The 16,028-nt window shown below is 39.3% G+C and overlaps 1 protein-coding gene across 1 annotated transcript in view; it reads left to right on the top strand.

Moving 5' to 3' along the window:
- Positions 1–16,028, top strand: part of SLC9C2 (solute carrier family 9 member C2 (putative)) — a 59,756-nt gene that overhangs the window by 23,883 nt on the left and 19,845 nt on the right. The window contains exons 10-14 of the mRNA XM_045583221.1: positions 2,146–2,227; positions 3,887–4,053; positions 4,571–4,666; positions 13,816–13,913; positions 14,977–15,096. Coding sequence (XP_045439177.1) covers positions 2,146–2,227; positions 3,887–4,053; positions 4,571–4,666; positions 13,816–13,913; positions 14,977–15,096 — 563 coding nt within the window. The remainder of the gene's footprint in view (positions 1–2,145; positions 2,228–3,886; positions 4,054–4,570; positions 4,667–13,815; positions 13,914–14,976; positions 15,097–16,028) is intronic.

The following is a 16,028-nucleotide window of genomic DNA, read 5'->3' on the forward strand; positions in this document are numbered from 1 at the left end:
CTTTGTGTTCTAAATCTTTGTCTTGATTCTTGCGATCTTCCAGTCTGTTTTTAGGACTTTGTATAATATTTTTTATTTCAGACAATGTTTTCTTCATTTCTTGTTGATCCCTTATTATTTCTAGTTGCTCCCTTTTCATATCCTCATAGGTCTCATTTATTTTATCGGCCTTTTTTAGGATATTGTTGAATAACCTTATAACTGTAGTTTTGAACTCAATGTCCAATCTTTTCTTTTCCTCCATCTCCTTCCTTTGTGTCCTTCTTCTTGTCTGCATTTTAGTTGTTTCCCTGATTTGATGGAATAGCTTTGTGTGCTAGGTGTTCTGGTAGAGCCCAGTAGCACAGTCTTCCCAGTTACCTGCAGTGGACAGTCTTGGTGTAGCCCTTTGTGGGCTGTGTGTGCAGTCTTGTTGTTAAGCCTTGCTTATTGTTGTTATCACTGGGAAGCGTTGATCTCCAAGCCAACTGGCTGTGAGGATCAGCAGTGTCTCAGATAGGAGGGTTTCCCTACTCTGCTTGAATAGGGCAGGGTCTCGGGGTGGCGCAGACAATCTTTGGTTCCCTGTAAGTCTTGCCTTAGAAAAGTCCTGTTCGTGGAGAGTTTTGGAAGATTGGTTGCAGGCACGCACACCTCTTTGGTAAAGGCGCAGACAAGCTTTGGATTCCTGCAAGCCCCTCCTTAGAGAAAGCCAGCCTCTGGGAGAGCTTCTGTGCTCAGCCACAGGTAGGGCGGAGTCTTGGGTTGGTGCAGACAAACTTTGTTTTCCCTTCGGCTCATCCCCAAGTCCCGCAGTAATGGCCTCTGGCTTCACACACCTCCAAGAGATCTCTGCCCACTGCCTGACAGTCTGGCCTCTCTCTGTCTGGGGCCGTTTATCAGAGCAATAGGGTGATTCTGTTTTCCTCTCGGACAAGAAAGCCAGCCGCGTTAGCTGTTTGCCCTCTCCGCGCCAGGAGTAAGCCAGTAGCAAACTCAGCCTGGCCCGCCCTCTCTGCGTGCAGGGAGTAAGCCAGCAGCAATCTCGGTCCGGCCCTTCCTCTCCGCACCGGGATTAAGCCAGCGCCTTTTCGCGCACACAGTTCTCCGTACCTTCACAGTTCCTGAGGTTCAGCGTGCCTTCTCTCTCCTTCCCAGATGGCAGAGCCTCCTCTCAGCCAGCCGTCTGGCACTTCAGGGCAATGCCTCCCCTGTTTTTCAGTTCTAAATTCAAATTTGTTGTGGTAGGCTGCATTCGGGTGTCTACCCTATGCCGCCATCTTGGTTTCTCTCTAGCCTGTAGTTTTGACAAGACTTTGGGCTCTTCCACCCTCCAAAGAAAAGTATAATAACCAATATCTGAAATCCTTCAGTTTTCTTTTGTGCAAGAAATTGGCCTCAGAGCAAGTCAATGACATGTTAACTCACATTTGACTATCATTTCACAGTGTTTCCCAAATCTGTCTGATGTTAAGAATCCCTTTTGCGCCCCGCTCCTCTCCCCAGACCTACAGAATAGAGTCTGCATGGCAGAAGGGGAGTTGGTATCTTTAATTGGCATGCCAGGTGCTCTGTTGTTACCAGTGAAGCTTGGGAAATGCTCCCTGAAGGACATATTGCTATTAACTCCATTTTTCAGTGAAGGACACTGAAGCTCAAGAGTGCTTAACTGGTCCCAAAGTACATGGGAAAAAATAGCAAAGCCAAGAACTCCACATGTGCTTGTGTTTCTGCGTCTGCATGGCCCCTCTCCAGACCCTAGCACAGCTCTGCCTCCTGCAGAGCCTCCTGTCCAGTTTCAGGAAATGCTGGTGGTAGGCACACGTCCCCGTCCCGCCTGTGGTCCCCACTGCCCGCTGTTGCTGGGGTCTTCGCACTGCCTTCTGTGCTGGTTTGGTGGCTGCTGCCTCTTGGGGTTCTTCTCTTGCCCAGAAACTCGAAATCTTTCTTTTCTCCTTCGGACTGAAAGCTGATTTCTGCCCTAGTATATTGTACTCATGCACTGCTCACAAAACAATCTTTTGCCTCAATTTACTTATCAGAGGCAGGATTAAAAAATGTGGATTAAGATAGAATTTTGTTGGTGGTTACCTGAACAATGTTTCCCTTTGGATAACTTATTAATGTTTTGGCTCTAACTACTTGTGTGTTTTGTTTGTTTTTTAGTTTATATTTTATGTACAAGTACTATCATTAATGACTATGGGAATAAATTCATACATGATGATTCATTTAGCCAGGACATTAGGTAACGTATATCTATATTTCATTAGCTAATTGGGGGAAATAATGTAAACAGACTATTGTTGGGGATTGTAGGGACAGATTTTTGCTGTTGTTGTTGTTAATCCTTACCCGAGGATATTTTTCCATTGAGTTTTTGGAGAGAGTAGAAGAGAGGGGGAGAGACTGAGAGAGAGAAACACTAATGTGAGTGGTTGCCTCCTGCATGGGCCGGGAATTGAGCCTACAACTGAGGTACCTGCCCTTGACTGGAGAAATCGAATCCAGGATGCTTTAGCCAATGGGCCCGATGTTCTATCCACTGAGTCAAACTGGCTAGGGTTTATAATGCCGATTTCCCTTGATAAACCAAGTTATTAATCATACGGTTTCTTAGAAAGCATTGTAACCAGCGACAGAGATCATCTTCAACATGTTCATTCATTCAAATGCATTGCTCCGCCCTCCCCACCCATACTCGTTTCCCCAGAGCAACATTCCCAGAAGGGGCTGTGGCGCCATCACATGGGTAGGATGAAATTAGGCACATGAATAAATTCTTCCAGTGTGGTCTCAGCCAGGGGTATCTTAAATCCAAAGCTTCTAACTATAGTCAAACACATCTTTGTTGGGACCATAGGGGACCACAGAGAACCGACAAGGGTATGCCTGCAGACCTTTCTGAATCCCCAGAATTTCAAATACTACCATTGAACACTGCCCATAGAGAAGGCATCAAGTTAAACAGAAACATTGTGAAACCACTTATGAGGCATTTACAATTAGGAAGAAAGAATTGTTTTGACTGAGATGGACCTTCGAGCAAGAGCAAGTAGGCTAAGCTCACTAATTACATTCATGGTTTTGGCAAGTGAGCCTCATACCTATAACTTCACATTCTTACCTCAAGCAAATGCAAACTGCTACAAGGTTTGGACATGTAGGTTTGCTGGCCAAAGAAACAGAGATGTTAAATTTGAGAGATGTCTATTGCAGTGGCCTTTAAACTTTATTTATGTATAAGAATCAGTTGGGCCCTAACTGGTTTGGCTCAGTGGATAGAGCGTCAGCCTGCGGACTCAAGGGTCCCAGGATCAATTCTGGTAAAGGGCATGTACCTTGCTTGTGGGCACATACCCAGTAGAGAATGTGCAGAAGGCAGCTGACAAATGTTTCTCTCTCATTGATGTTTCTAACTCTCAATCCCTCTCCCTTCCTCTCTGTAAAAAATCAATAACATCTACTTTTTTTTTTTTTTTTAAAGAATCAGTTGGAAAACTTGTTAAAATGCAAATTCCCAGGCCAGTCTGCTTCTGCTGGCATGGAATGGAGCCCGGGGACTTGCATACTTTAAGCAGCCCTTCTCCCTATAGGAGACACATGGAGTTCTCCACACTTTGAGAAATATCCAGTGGTGCCTTGAAATAGCGAGTCAGGTCTATAGCTAGGGGGAATGAAAGGAAACTAATAAAACATTCATTAGTATTTGAGTCAGATAAAGGTAAGCTTATACAGCCAAAAGGAAACAAATGGTTGAGTGGTTTTCTGGAAAGCTCTGGACAAAATGTTGTCTTTGCCCTAAGCTATGCAGGCCAGGCCGCGCTTTCACTACATCGCGCAATGTTCTTACTTCCGCTTGCCGTCGTCAGTGCATTATCTAACGCTCTTGCTTTCTCTGTTACAGGTTTGTGTGTTATTTCTCTTCCAAGACAGATGGCCATGCAAAACGCCATTAACCACATCCAGGAGATAATACAGAACACAATAACTTTATTTAAAACAGAGAAAATTTTGACAAATGTTAATTGGACCTTAGTAGAAGAAAAAACAAAGATTAAATACAGAATTTCTGTGAGTTGATGCCTGGCTTCTTTCCCTTCCTGGGTCTGCCTCTCTTGCTTTAGTTGATTATGAAAAACTTAATTCTGCTAATAAAATGTCAGAAACTTGGGAGGGGTTATGTTTGCTAGCTTTGCTATCTTGGTGAAAAGACTTCTTTGAATGTTGTCTTGGTGATCTAACCCATTTGGCAAACCTGGGAGAATTAGTGTTTTCACCAATTGGCTGATTGAATGAATAATCATGAATGGACTTTCAAGCTGATATTTCCAACCAGTTCAGGAACTGAGAGATCTCTCTCCAGATTCGTATTATAATAAGCAAAAGAGCAGTAAAGCATAGACCATATGGGGCAAGAATTTCACTTCTAAATCTCCTCAAAAAGTTACTTTGCCACAATATGTAGGAGGTTATCCACATTAACATGGTCCTTCATTTGAGCAATTCTGAATAAATATTTAAATCTCCAAGTGACTAATCATTCCCACTTATTTTTAACTTTATCTATACACAGTCTAAAGCCATTCAGTTTCACCGCACTTCAACTGATGAAAAAGAGCAGGAGTCCCCAACTGATGAAGTTTTAATAGAAGAAGCCAGATTGCATGTGGCCATCATACAAATGGTTGGTACTGTTCACATAATCTGCTTTTAAGTTTGTTTTTTTTAATTCTTGCAATGCTTTTATTTTTTATTAAATATATATTTTATTGATTTTTCACAGAGAGGAAGGGAGAGGGACAGAGAGTTAGAAACATTGATGAGAAAGAAATATTGATCAGCTGCCTCCTGCTCACCCCCCACTGGGGATGTGCCCACAACCAAGGTACATGCCCTTGACTGGAATCGAACCTGGGACCCTTGAGTCCGCTGAGCCAAACTGGTTTCAGCATTCTTGCAATGCTTTTAGTTCTTACTTATGGTTTACAGGTGACTTAGAAAAACATTTTTTTTTTCCATCATTTGATAGTCTATTGGTTGTTAAATTTATGCTTTATTTATGAAAGTTAAAAATAAAAATTAAAAATCTCTTTAGGCTTTAAAGTTCAAGTAACAAATCTCATTCTGTTTTTAAGTCTAGTGGATTTTTATAGTTCACTTTTTGGGGGTCTGAATGATGCATGATTTCATTTACATATTTAGTAAAGTAAATATCCTCAAATATTTGAGTTCCTTTTATAGAAAATTCTCTCAAGTAATCATTTAATTCTTATAAATCTAATAAGTTAAAATAAATCTAAAGAATCAAAAATCCTCTTAAAATATTTCTAACTTAATATTTAAATGTTCTACTATTAACATAGGAAGATTACTAGGTAAAATCAAGTTAAGTCAACTTATCAAATTGCACATTTTAACTTGGGACTACATTCTAAATAAGACAAATGTTATTCAATACTACAAGTATTTAAAATACTCATTATTTACAGAGTCCTTTTTTATTTTTATTTTAAAATGTATTATTTTGAAAAATGTCTAACATATACAAAAGTAGGTATGATAGTGTCATGAACCCATCTTTAAAAACCCATCCACACAGGACCAACCCTACCCTATTCCCACCTTCATTCACTCCCCCACCTTCCATAATTTTAAAATCTTTTAAAAAAAGTATAGTAAAAAATAATATATTGACCTAAAATTAGTAATATCTTAATAGCATCAAATATCAAATCAATGATCAAATTTCCAATTGTCTGATAAATGTGACCAATGTGTATTTTTAGTTTATATTTTTAAGTTAGATTCCAATAAAGTTCACACATTTCAAATAATGGATATGTCCTTCTCAGAGTTGGGAAGTCTCTTATCCAGTGACTTCTCCCATTGAATTTGGGCTGCTCTTGTCACTTGTTTTGACTAATAAAATGTGGGAAAAATGATTTGGGGAATGTTCAAAAGCCTAGGCCTTGGGAATATTTGTAGCTTCTACAATGAATACAATAATGAACAATGAGTAGAAGCAATGTGTACATTTATAAGGCAAGAGTACATGATCAGCATATGAGGAAGTTTAGTGAAGAAAGAAGTAGGCCTAGGAGGTAACTTTAACCTCCAAGTTTAAAATATCAATGTCAGCCAAGACCGGTTTGGCTCAGTGGATGGAGCGTTGGCCTGCGGACTGAAAGGTCCCGGGTTTGATTCTGGGTCAAGGGCATGTATCTTGGTTGTGGGCACATCCAAGGCTGGTCGATGTCTCTCTCTCATCGATGTTTCTAACTCTATTTCTTTCCCTTTCTCTCTGTAAAAAGTCAATTAAAATATATTACAAAAAAATACTGCATCATATACTTGAAAGGTGCCAAGAGAGTGGATCTTAAATAATCTCACTACACATAAAAAGTTGTAATTAAGTGAGGTAATAAATGTGTTCTAATCTTATTGTGGTAATTAGCTTGTAATATATATGTTTCAAATCATCATGTACATTTAAAACTTACATAATAGTAAATGTCAATTATATCTCAATAAGCCTGAGGGGAAAAAGTTTTTTTTAAAAAGGACAGTTTAGGGTTTCCACCATACTGGCCCACGTGGACAGCTCTTTGCTCCTCCATCCTTTTCCTTCCTCCCCACAGTCTGCTTGCCCTGGGGAAATTCAACAAATTCCATCCAAAGCCAATCGTGCTGGAGATGGATCACAGAGTTCCCAGCTTGTGAGCCTGATCTCCTTATGCTGGTAAGACTGGAACAGGAGGCCTGGAAAAACCACCGCAGAGGAGACCATCGAGCAGCTGAGACACCCCAATTGGCGCAAACGCGTGGATTCAAGGGAGATCTTCAGTCACCCATGGAAAGGAGAGATAAATCAACACAGGAGAGAGACATCCTGAAGAGAGACCATGGGGAGACAAAGAAACAGCCCACAAATGAAAGAAAAGCAGGCATCACCAGAAAAGGAAGTAAACGAGTTAGAGGCAAGCAACCTACCTGAGCAAGAATTCAGAGTAACGATCTTAAGATGGCTAAAAAGAATGGAAGACAAATTTGACAATATGAGTAAGACCCAAGAGGAAATGAAAAAAAACCAAGAGGAAATGAAGATGACTCAAGATGAAATAAAAAATGACATCACTACTATGAAGAACTCAATAGAAAGCATCAAGAGCAGACTAGAAGAAGCAGAGGATCACATCAGTGAGCTAGAAGACAAGATGGAAAAAAATACCCAATTAGAGCAGCTTCTAGAAAAAAAAATTAAAAAGCAGGAGGAGAGCCTACAGGAGCTTTGGGACAATGCAAAACAAAACAATATTCGAATAATAGGGTTTCCGGAAGGAAAGAAAACCAAGGTAGACATGGAAAACGTATTTCAAGAAATAATGACAGAAAACTTTCCTGAGATAGAGAAGAAAAAACCCACACAAATCCAAGATGCTCGCAGAGTCCCAAGCAAAATGGATCCCAGAAGACCGACGCCAAGATGTATTATAATTAAATTGGCAAACACCAAAGAAAAAAAAAGAAAAGAAAAAAAAAAAGAAATAAAAAACAAAACAAAAAAAAAACAAACAAAAAAATAAATTGGCAAACACCAATGACAAAGTAAGAATCTTAAAAGCAGCCAGAGAGAGACAGAAAGTTACATATAAAGGAACCCCCATCAGACTAACAACTGATTTCTCAACAGAAACTTATCAGGCCAGAAGGGAATGGGATGAAATATACAAAGTCATGCAAAGAAAGGGTCTGAATCCAAGAATACTGTACCCAGCAAGACTATCAATCAAAGTTGAAGGGGAAATCAGGAGTTTCACAGACAAAAAAAGACTAAAGGAATTCATCTCCACCAAACCAGCAATGCAAGAAATGCTAAAGGGTCTACTGTAAAAATAAATAAATAGGAAGCGAAGAAGGAACACAGGGGTATGGAATAAAAATGGCGTCAAATGAGTACCTATCATTAATAACATTAAATGTAAATGGTTTAAATGCTCCAATCAAAAGACATAGGGTAACAGATTGGATAAGAAAACAGAACTCATACATCTGTTGTCTACAAAAAACCCACCTCAGAAAAAGAGATGCACACAGACTGAGGGTGAAGGGATGGAAAAAGGTTTTCCAGGCAAATGGAAATGAAAAGAAAGCTGGGGTAGCAATACTCATATCTGACAAATTAGATCTCAGAGCGAAGGACATAACAAGAGATAATGAAGGCCACTTCATAATACTAAAGGGAGCAATCAAACAAGAAGAAATAACCCTGGTAAATATATATGCACCCAATACGGGAGCACCCAAATACATAAAAAAACTGCTGGAGGACATTAAGGGAGAGATTAATAGCAATACAATCATAGTAGGAGATTTTAATACCCCACTGTCACCCTTCAACAAATCATCTAAACAAAAAATCAGCAAAGAAATATTAATCCTAAATGACTCACTAGACCAGATGGAATTAATTGACATCTTCAGAACATTCCACCCCAAAGCCACAGAATATACATTCTTCTCAAATGCACATGGGACATTCTCAAAGATAGACCACATTTTGGGACATAGGCAAAGTCTCTTCAAATTCAAGAAGATAGAAATCATATCAAGCATCTTCTCAGACCATAATGGCATAAAACTGGAAATTAACTACAATAAAAATAATCCAAAGAAATCATTCACCTGGAGACTAAACAGCATGCTATTAAACAAGGACTGGGTTACCAGAGAAATCAAGGAAGAAATTAAAAACATCCTGGAAACAAATGACAATGAAAACACAACAATCCAAAATCTATGGGACACAGCAAAAGCAGTTTTGAGAGGGAAGTTCATATCCTTACAAGCCTATTGCAAAATACTAGAAAAAAAGGTAACAAATGATCTAACTCTACAACTCAAAGAGTTAGAGCAACAAGAAAAGCCCAGTGTAAGCAGAAGGAAGGAAATAACAAATATCAGAGCACAGATAAATGACATAGAGACCAAAGAAACAATACATAAGATCAACAAAACCAAGAGCTGGTTCTTTGAAAGGGTAAACAAGATGGACCTCTAGCCAGGCTAACCAAGAAACAAAGAGAGAGGACCCAAATAAACAAAATCAGAAATGAAAGAGGTGAAATAACAACAGACCCCACCGAAATACAACAGATTGTTATAAAATACTATGAACAACTCTACTCCAACAAACTGAACAACCTGGAGGAAATGGACATATTCCTAGAAAAATACAAACTTCCAAAACTCAATCAGGAAGAATCTAAAAATCTCAATAAACCAGTGACTTGGGAAGAAATTGAAACAGTCATCAAAAAGCTTCCAGCAAACAAAAGCCCAGGGCCAGATGGCTTCACAGGAGAGTTTTACCAAACATTCAAGGAAGAACTAAAACCTATCCTCCTCAGACTATTCCAAAAAATCCAAGAGGAAGGAACACTTCCAAACTCCTTCTTTGAAGCCAGCATCACCCTAATACCAAAGTCAGATAAAGACAACTCAATGAAAGAGAATTACAGGCCAATATCCCTCATGAACATAGATGCCAAAATCCTCAACAAAATTCTAGCAAATCGACTCCAGAAGAACATCACAAAGATCATACACCACGATCAAGTAGGATTTATTCCAGGAATGCAAGGATGGTACAATATCTGCAAATCAATAAACGTGATACATCACATAAATAAATTGAAAGATAAAAATCATATAGTCATATCAATTGATGCAGAAAAAGCATTCGATAAAATCCAACACCCTTTTCTGATAAAAACTCTTAACAAGGTGGGAGTACAAGGATCATACCTCAACATAATAAAAGCTATAGATGATAAACCCACAGCCAACATTATACTCAATGGGCAAAAACTAAAACCATTCCCTCTAAGAACAGGAACAAGACAGGAATGCCCACTTTCGCCACTCCTGTTTGACATAGTACTGGAAGTACTAGCCATTACAATTAGACAAGAGGAGGAAATAAAAGGCATCCAAATTGGAAAAGAAGAAGTAAAGTTATCCTTATTTGCAGATGACATGATATTGTACATAAAAAACCCAAAAGACTCCATTAAAAAACTAATTGACTTAATAAATGAATTTGGCAATGTAGCAGGATACAAAATTAATGCCAAGAAATCCATGGCATTTCTATACACCAACAGTGAAACTGCAGAAACAGAGACTAAAAAAGCAATTCCATTTACCATTGCACCAAAAAAATTAAGATACCTGGAATAAAGTTAACTAAGGAAGTAAAGGACCTATATGCAGAAAACTACACGACACTGAAAAAAGAGATAGAGGAAGATGTAAGGAGATGGAAGAACATACCATGTTCGTGGATTGGTAGAATCAACATCATCAAAATGTCCATACTTCCTAAAGCAACCTATAGGTTCAATGCACTCCCCATTAAAATACCAACGACATATTTCACCGACCTAGAAAGAACTCTCCAAAAGTTCATTTGGAACAATAAAAGAACCCGAATAGCCACAGCAATCCTGAGAAAGAAGAGTAAAGTAGGAGGGATCTCAATACCAGATTTCAAACTATATTACAAAGCCACTGTTCTCAAAACAGCCTGGTACTGGCACAAGAACAGACATATAGATCAATGGAATCGAATCGAGAACCCAGATATCAACCCAAATCACTATGCTCAATTAATATTTGACAAAGGAGGCACGAATATACAATGGAGTCAAGACAGTTTCTTCAATAAATGGTGTTGGAAAAATTGGACAGACACATGCAAAAGAATGAAACTAGATCACCAACTTACACCATTCACAAAAATAAACTCAAAATGGATACAGGACTTAAACATCAGACGGGAAACCATAAAAATACTAGAAGCATCCACAGGCAGCAAAATCTCAGACGTATGCTAAAAGAACTTCTTCACTGATACTACCCATAGGGCAATGGAAGCTAAAGAGAAAATAAACAAATGGGACTACATCAAAATAAAAAGCTTTTTTACAGCAAAAGAAACCATCAACAAAACAACAAGAAAGCCCACTGTATGGGAGAACATATTTGCAAATGATACCACTGATAAAGGTTTAATTTCCAACATCTACAAACAGCTTATACAACTAAATAAAAGGAAGATGAATAATCCAATTAAAAAATGGGCAATGGACCTAAATAGAACATTTTCAAAAGAAGACAGAAGGAAGGCCAAAAGGCACATGAAAACATGCTCAAAATCACTAATTGTCCGAGAGATGCAAATCAAAACAACAATGCGGTACCATCTCACACCCGTCAGAATGGCCAACATCAACAAGTCAACAAACAACAAGTGTTGGCGAGGTTGCGGAGAAAAAGGAACCCTCGTGCACTGCTGGTGGGAATGCAGACTGGTGCAACCACTGTGGAGAACAGTGTGGAGTTTCCTCAAAAAACTGAAAATGGAACTCCCATTTGACCCAGTAATCCCACTTCTAGGAATATATCCCAAGAAACTAGAAACACCAATCAGAAAGGATATATGCACCCCTATGTTCATAGCGGCACAATCTACAATAGCCAGAATTTGGAAACAGCCTAGGTGCCCATCAGCAGATGATTGGATCAAAAAACCATGGTACATCTGCACAATGGAATACTATGCTGCCATAAAAAAGAAGGAATTCTCATCATTTGCAGCAACCTGGATGGAATTGGAGAACATCATGCTGAGTGAAATAAGCCAATCAATGAAAGAGAAACACCACATGACCTCACTCATTTGTGGATGATAAAGAACATTATAAACTGATGAACCAAAAGATAGATATAGAGACAGTATATCAACAAGTAGACTGTCAAATTACAGCGGGGAGGGGAGGATGATCTGGGGGAGATAATAGATCAACCGAAGGACTTTTATACATGCATATAAGTACAACCAAAGGACACAAAACTCTGGGGAGGGAGGGGATGTGTGGGAGGGAGAGAGGGGGGAAAAAAAAATCAATAAAATATATTTTAAAAAAATAAAAATAAATAATAATAATAAAAAATTTTTTTTCAAAGCAAAAAAAAAAGAAAAAAAGAAGTAGTCAGACACAAAAGAGCCCACATGATAGGACTCAGTTTATAGGAAATGACCAAAATAGGCAAATCCACAGAGACAGGAAGTACATTAGTGATGTCATCTTTTTGGATTGATACATGTGCTCAAAACCACTGAAATGTACACTTCAAAATGATCATTTTATGGTGTGGAAAGCACACCTCAACATCAACAACAACAAAAGACATGCCTTTACCGTATTTTCCGGCGTATAAGATAGCCCCCTAGTTTTGCTGTTGGAAAGTAGGTTTGGGCCTATATTCGCTGTGTGGGACTGCCCCCCACTTCCAAGGCAACACCAGTTCTTTTTTTGATAGCCCGCCTCTCTGACTCTGGCCAATCCGAGCAGGCTTTTTATGCATGTAAATTATACATGTTCTGTGCCTGAAGCTACACTGTGTTCTAGTAAAAAGCCTGCTCGGATTGGCCAGAGTCAGAGAGGCGGTCTATTAAAAGGGGGAACTGGTGTTGCCTCGGAAGTGGGGGGTGGTCTTGTACAGCGAATGTAGGGCTAGACCTATGTTTTGACCGAAAAAAAAAAAAAAAAAAAAATTGGGGGGTCGTCTTATACGCCGGAAAATACGGTAAGTCAAATATGGCCACTGATTTCAAAAGCTTGGCCTTTACGATGGGCAAACAAGGCCCCATCGATGAAAATGAACACCAACCCTGTGGCTTCTCTGATGTTTCAAAAGTCCAACGTGTCGCCAATAAATCATTTTTGTCTCAAGCTTCATCATAAGCTGGCCCATTGTTGTCATCATCCCTCGATTTCACTTTATTTCCACAACATAGTGAATTCTCATAGATCACAGTAATTTCAGTCCACACGGATCTTTCGGCTGTAGGCGTGAATTAGAAAGATATTTTTATATTGCCTATTTGAGAGAACAGGCCCCAGCACCATGCTTCAGGCAAAATACATCAAAAGAATGAACTGAAGGTTAAGTTTCCTTTTAGATCTCAATTTTTATAACATGACAAAAATTCTTGCCTAAAAGCAATTCAAATTATTCCACTGCAAGATATTCTACATTCCCCCTCATTCAGCCTGAGGGAAAGAAAGACGTCAGTAGCTGGAGACACTTGTAAGGTTGGAGCACAGTCATCTCCTCGTTAGGCCCTTGTAAGTCACCAATCCTCGGACAGGACAACAGGACCCTCAGAGAGAAAAGCTTTCTATTATGTCGCATTTGCAGAGGTAATTCTCATGTGAAAGAAGCAATAAGAAAGTCAGGCAATGAAATTTAAATACCATGTCCGACAATTATTACCGTTTTATCCTACCCAAATCAGTCAATTAAATTTAACTATCTCTCTAAAAAATAAATAAATAAATAAATAAATAAATAAATAAAAATAAAAAAGGACAGTTTACTTTTATCTATTGGTAGTTCTTTGTGGGATAGTTACCCTTTGAATAAATAATTTGTATAATCTATGCTGCTGTAAAGATGATGCTACTGATCCTGTTTGCATTACTAAAGTAAACTCTTTGAATAGTACAAATTTTAAGTTTCCTGAAGCTAGAAACTTTTTTATCTTTTAAAACATCCAGAACAGTACTTTAAAAAAAAAAAAAAGGAGTATTCAGTAAATACTTAAATTGAATAAAAAGTATTTCCTGCTATAGCATTTTTTGGTAAAAGAATACTTTCATTGTAATGAGTTCAATAATAATAGTGAGGGCTACATAAAGATTAAGCAGAATTCACTGCACTTACGTTTTGGTCCTTTGTAATTTTTATTTAAAATTGTATGTTTAGAGTAGCTTTGAAAAACAATGTCAGGATGGAATCCTTGATACAGAGGCAGCCCGAATACTAATTGGTGCAACCAAAAGCTATTGTCCCATCCAAGGAAAGTAAGTATAGTTTTTATTTAACTGATATTTCTAAAATTGAATGGATTTGTGATAAGGAATGAATGAACTGAGAGTTAAATGTACTGATTGACCAATCTAATTATCTCATCCATCTACCTGTCCATCCATCCATCCATCCATCCATCCATCCATATGTCTATTTCCTATTTGAGTTGTTTACAGTTCCCTCCCTGAATATTAGCGACATTAGGAGATTTGGAAGGAAGATCTGACTACAATGTAATTAAATTACAGACTAGGAGAGTCACGAAAGAGCACCCAGGTAGTTTCAATTACTATTATAATCATTTTGTCTTTATATCAAATTCACTAAATTGCTGGCTAGGAGAGGTAGGGAAGCCTGAAGCCTGCTATTAGACAATCCATGAGTTGAAACACTCTGGAGGAACTGACCCAGCTACTAGATGCAATTAAACCTGGTGGGAAAGGCTCAGAATCTCAGAGATACACTGATACCTGATCACAGTACTGGCAAACAGGAGCTAATGGATGGTTCAAGACATAGCTGCAGGGCAACAACGATTGGGGATCCCCTCTGGGTGACAGCTGACAGTCTAGCAGCCTGGTAATCCATCTGGGAGATCTGGAATCAGTTCCTAGATAAAGCTTGGGAAAGCCAGGGCCTGCAGGACCTGGAGAGGTTTGGGCTAGCAAGGCGTGACAAAGGGAAGCTTGATTCCGAACCCCAAAGAATGGGTCTGGAGAAATCTTAATTATGCTATACTCAGGTCGGGAATGGTTCCAGGCACAGACACAGAGGGAGTCTGATGCTAAGTATGTTCCTGCCCCATACCATGAGTGGTCAGTGGATGGGTACAGAGGCTTAGCCCTCAGCATGCTTAATAAACCCACATTACAAGGAGTCTAACTTTTCCTTTTGGATTACCCCAAGGCAGTGGTCGGCAAACTCATTAGGCAACAGAGCGGCAGACCATGGCTTGTGAGCTGCGTGTGGCTCGAGAGCTGCGGTTTGCTGACCACTGCCCCAAGGGCAGCTAACGCTTACTCTTTCTTTTAACATATGCATACGTTTCTCTCTTAGATTCATGACTATTTATGATGTTTCAACTTACGTAAAAGCTAGAAGTTGGCTTATGAAGTTTAAAAAAATTTTAACTCTCTTGGAATATCATAAAGAAACGACACTTTTCATTCCAATTGGGTAAGTACTGTGAACCGTTCATAGGAATATACTTGACAATATGACCTTTTTACATCATCGGAATACATCACTTTGGTTTTTCTTATTTAAAAAACACACTGACATTATGGTCAACTGCTACTGGCTGAGTGGCGACCGAGCAGAGTGCTTGCTTGCCTTTTGCCATTGTGTTTCAGCAGATCCTGAATTCTCTGGGAGAGAGGGGCAGGAAGAAGCAGAGGGTCAGGTTTGGCTGCTTCAAGTTTTATTTGCCATGCCTTAGAGCACAAGTGTCAAATACAAGGCCCGCGGGCCAAATCCGTCCCGCCAGGCCTTGCAATGTGGCCCGCACCGCACTGTCATCACTGCACTCTGCTGCGTTTCCATCACAATGACAGTTTATGACTGTTCAGTAAACCATTCGGCCCGCGATTTAGGCTGGATTTTAGATTTTGGCCCCTTCTCTGATTGAGTTCGACACCCCTACCTTAGAGTCATACTTCATACCGAGTTTGCTCACATATTCTTCTGGTATTTTCCTGGGCTTAACACCAAGCTGGGGTGAGAAATATCAGGCATGTGGACTAAAGCTCTCTACTTAATTCCATTTGTGCCATAGAGTGGCTCTCTTGAGGGTCTGTAATTAGGGAAAACCACACATGGCACTAACCATACCTATAACCAGCTTTCCAAAGTGTCACAAGATATAGATTTTTACTTAACTTGGGTAGACTCTTACGTAAGCTGTGAACTGGTAGATTTGTCAGAGCAGGAAGTCAAGGTTTTTTCTACTAATAGACTATGTCAAAACAAGAAGTTACTGGGAACACTGACACTACTAAATTATGTTTGTTAGTTAATCTCACCTGAGGATATTTTTTTCTCATTGATTTTTTAGAGAGAGAGAGAGAGTGTGTGTGTGTGTGTGTGTGTTGGGGGAAGAGGGGGGAGAG

Source organism: Pipistrellus kuhlii, unplaced genomic scaffold, assembly GCF_014108245.1.
Source record: "Pipistrellus kuhlii isolate mPipKuh1 unplaced genomic scaffold, mPipKuh1.p scaffold_m20_p_18, whole genome shotgun sequence".
NCBI classification, from domain to species: domain Eukaryota; kingdom Metazoa; phylum Chordata; class Mammalia; order Chiroptera; family Vespertilionidae; genus Pipistrellus; species Pipistrellus kuhlii.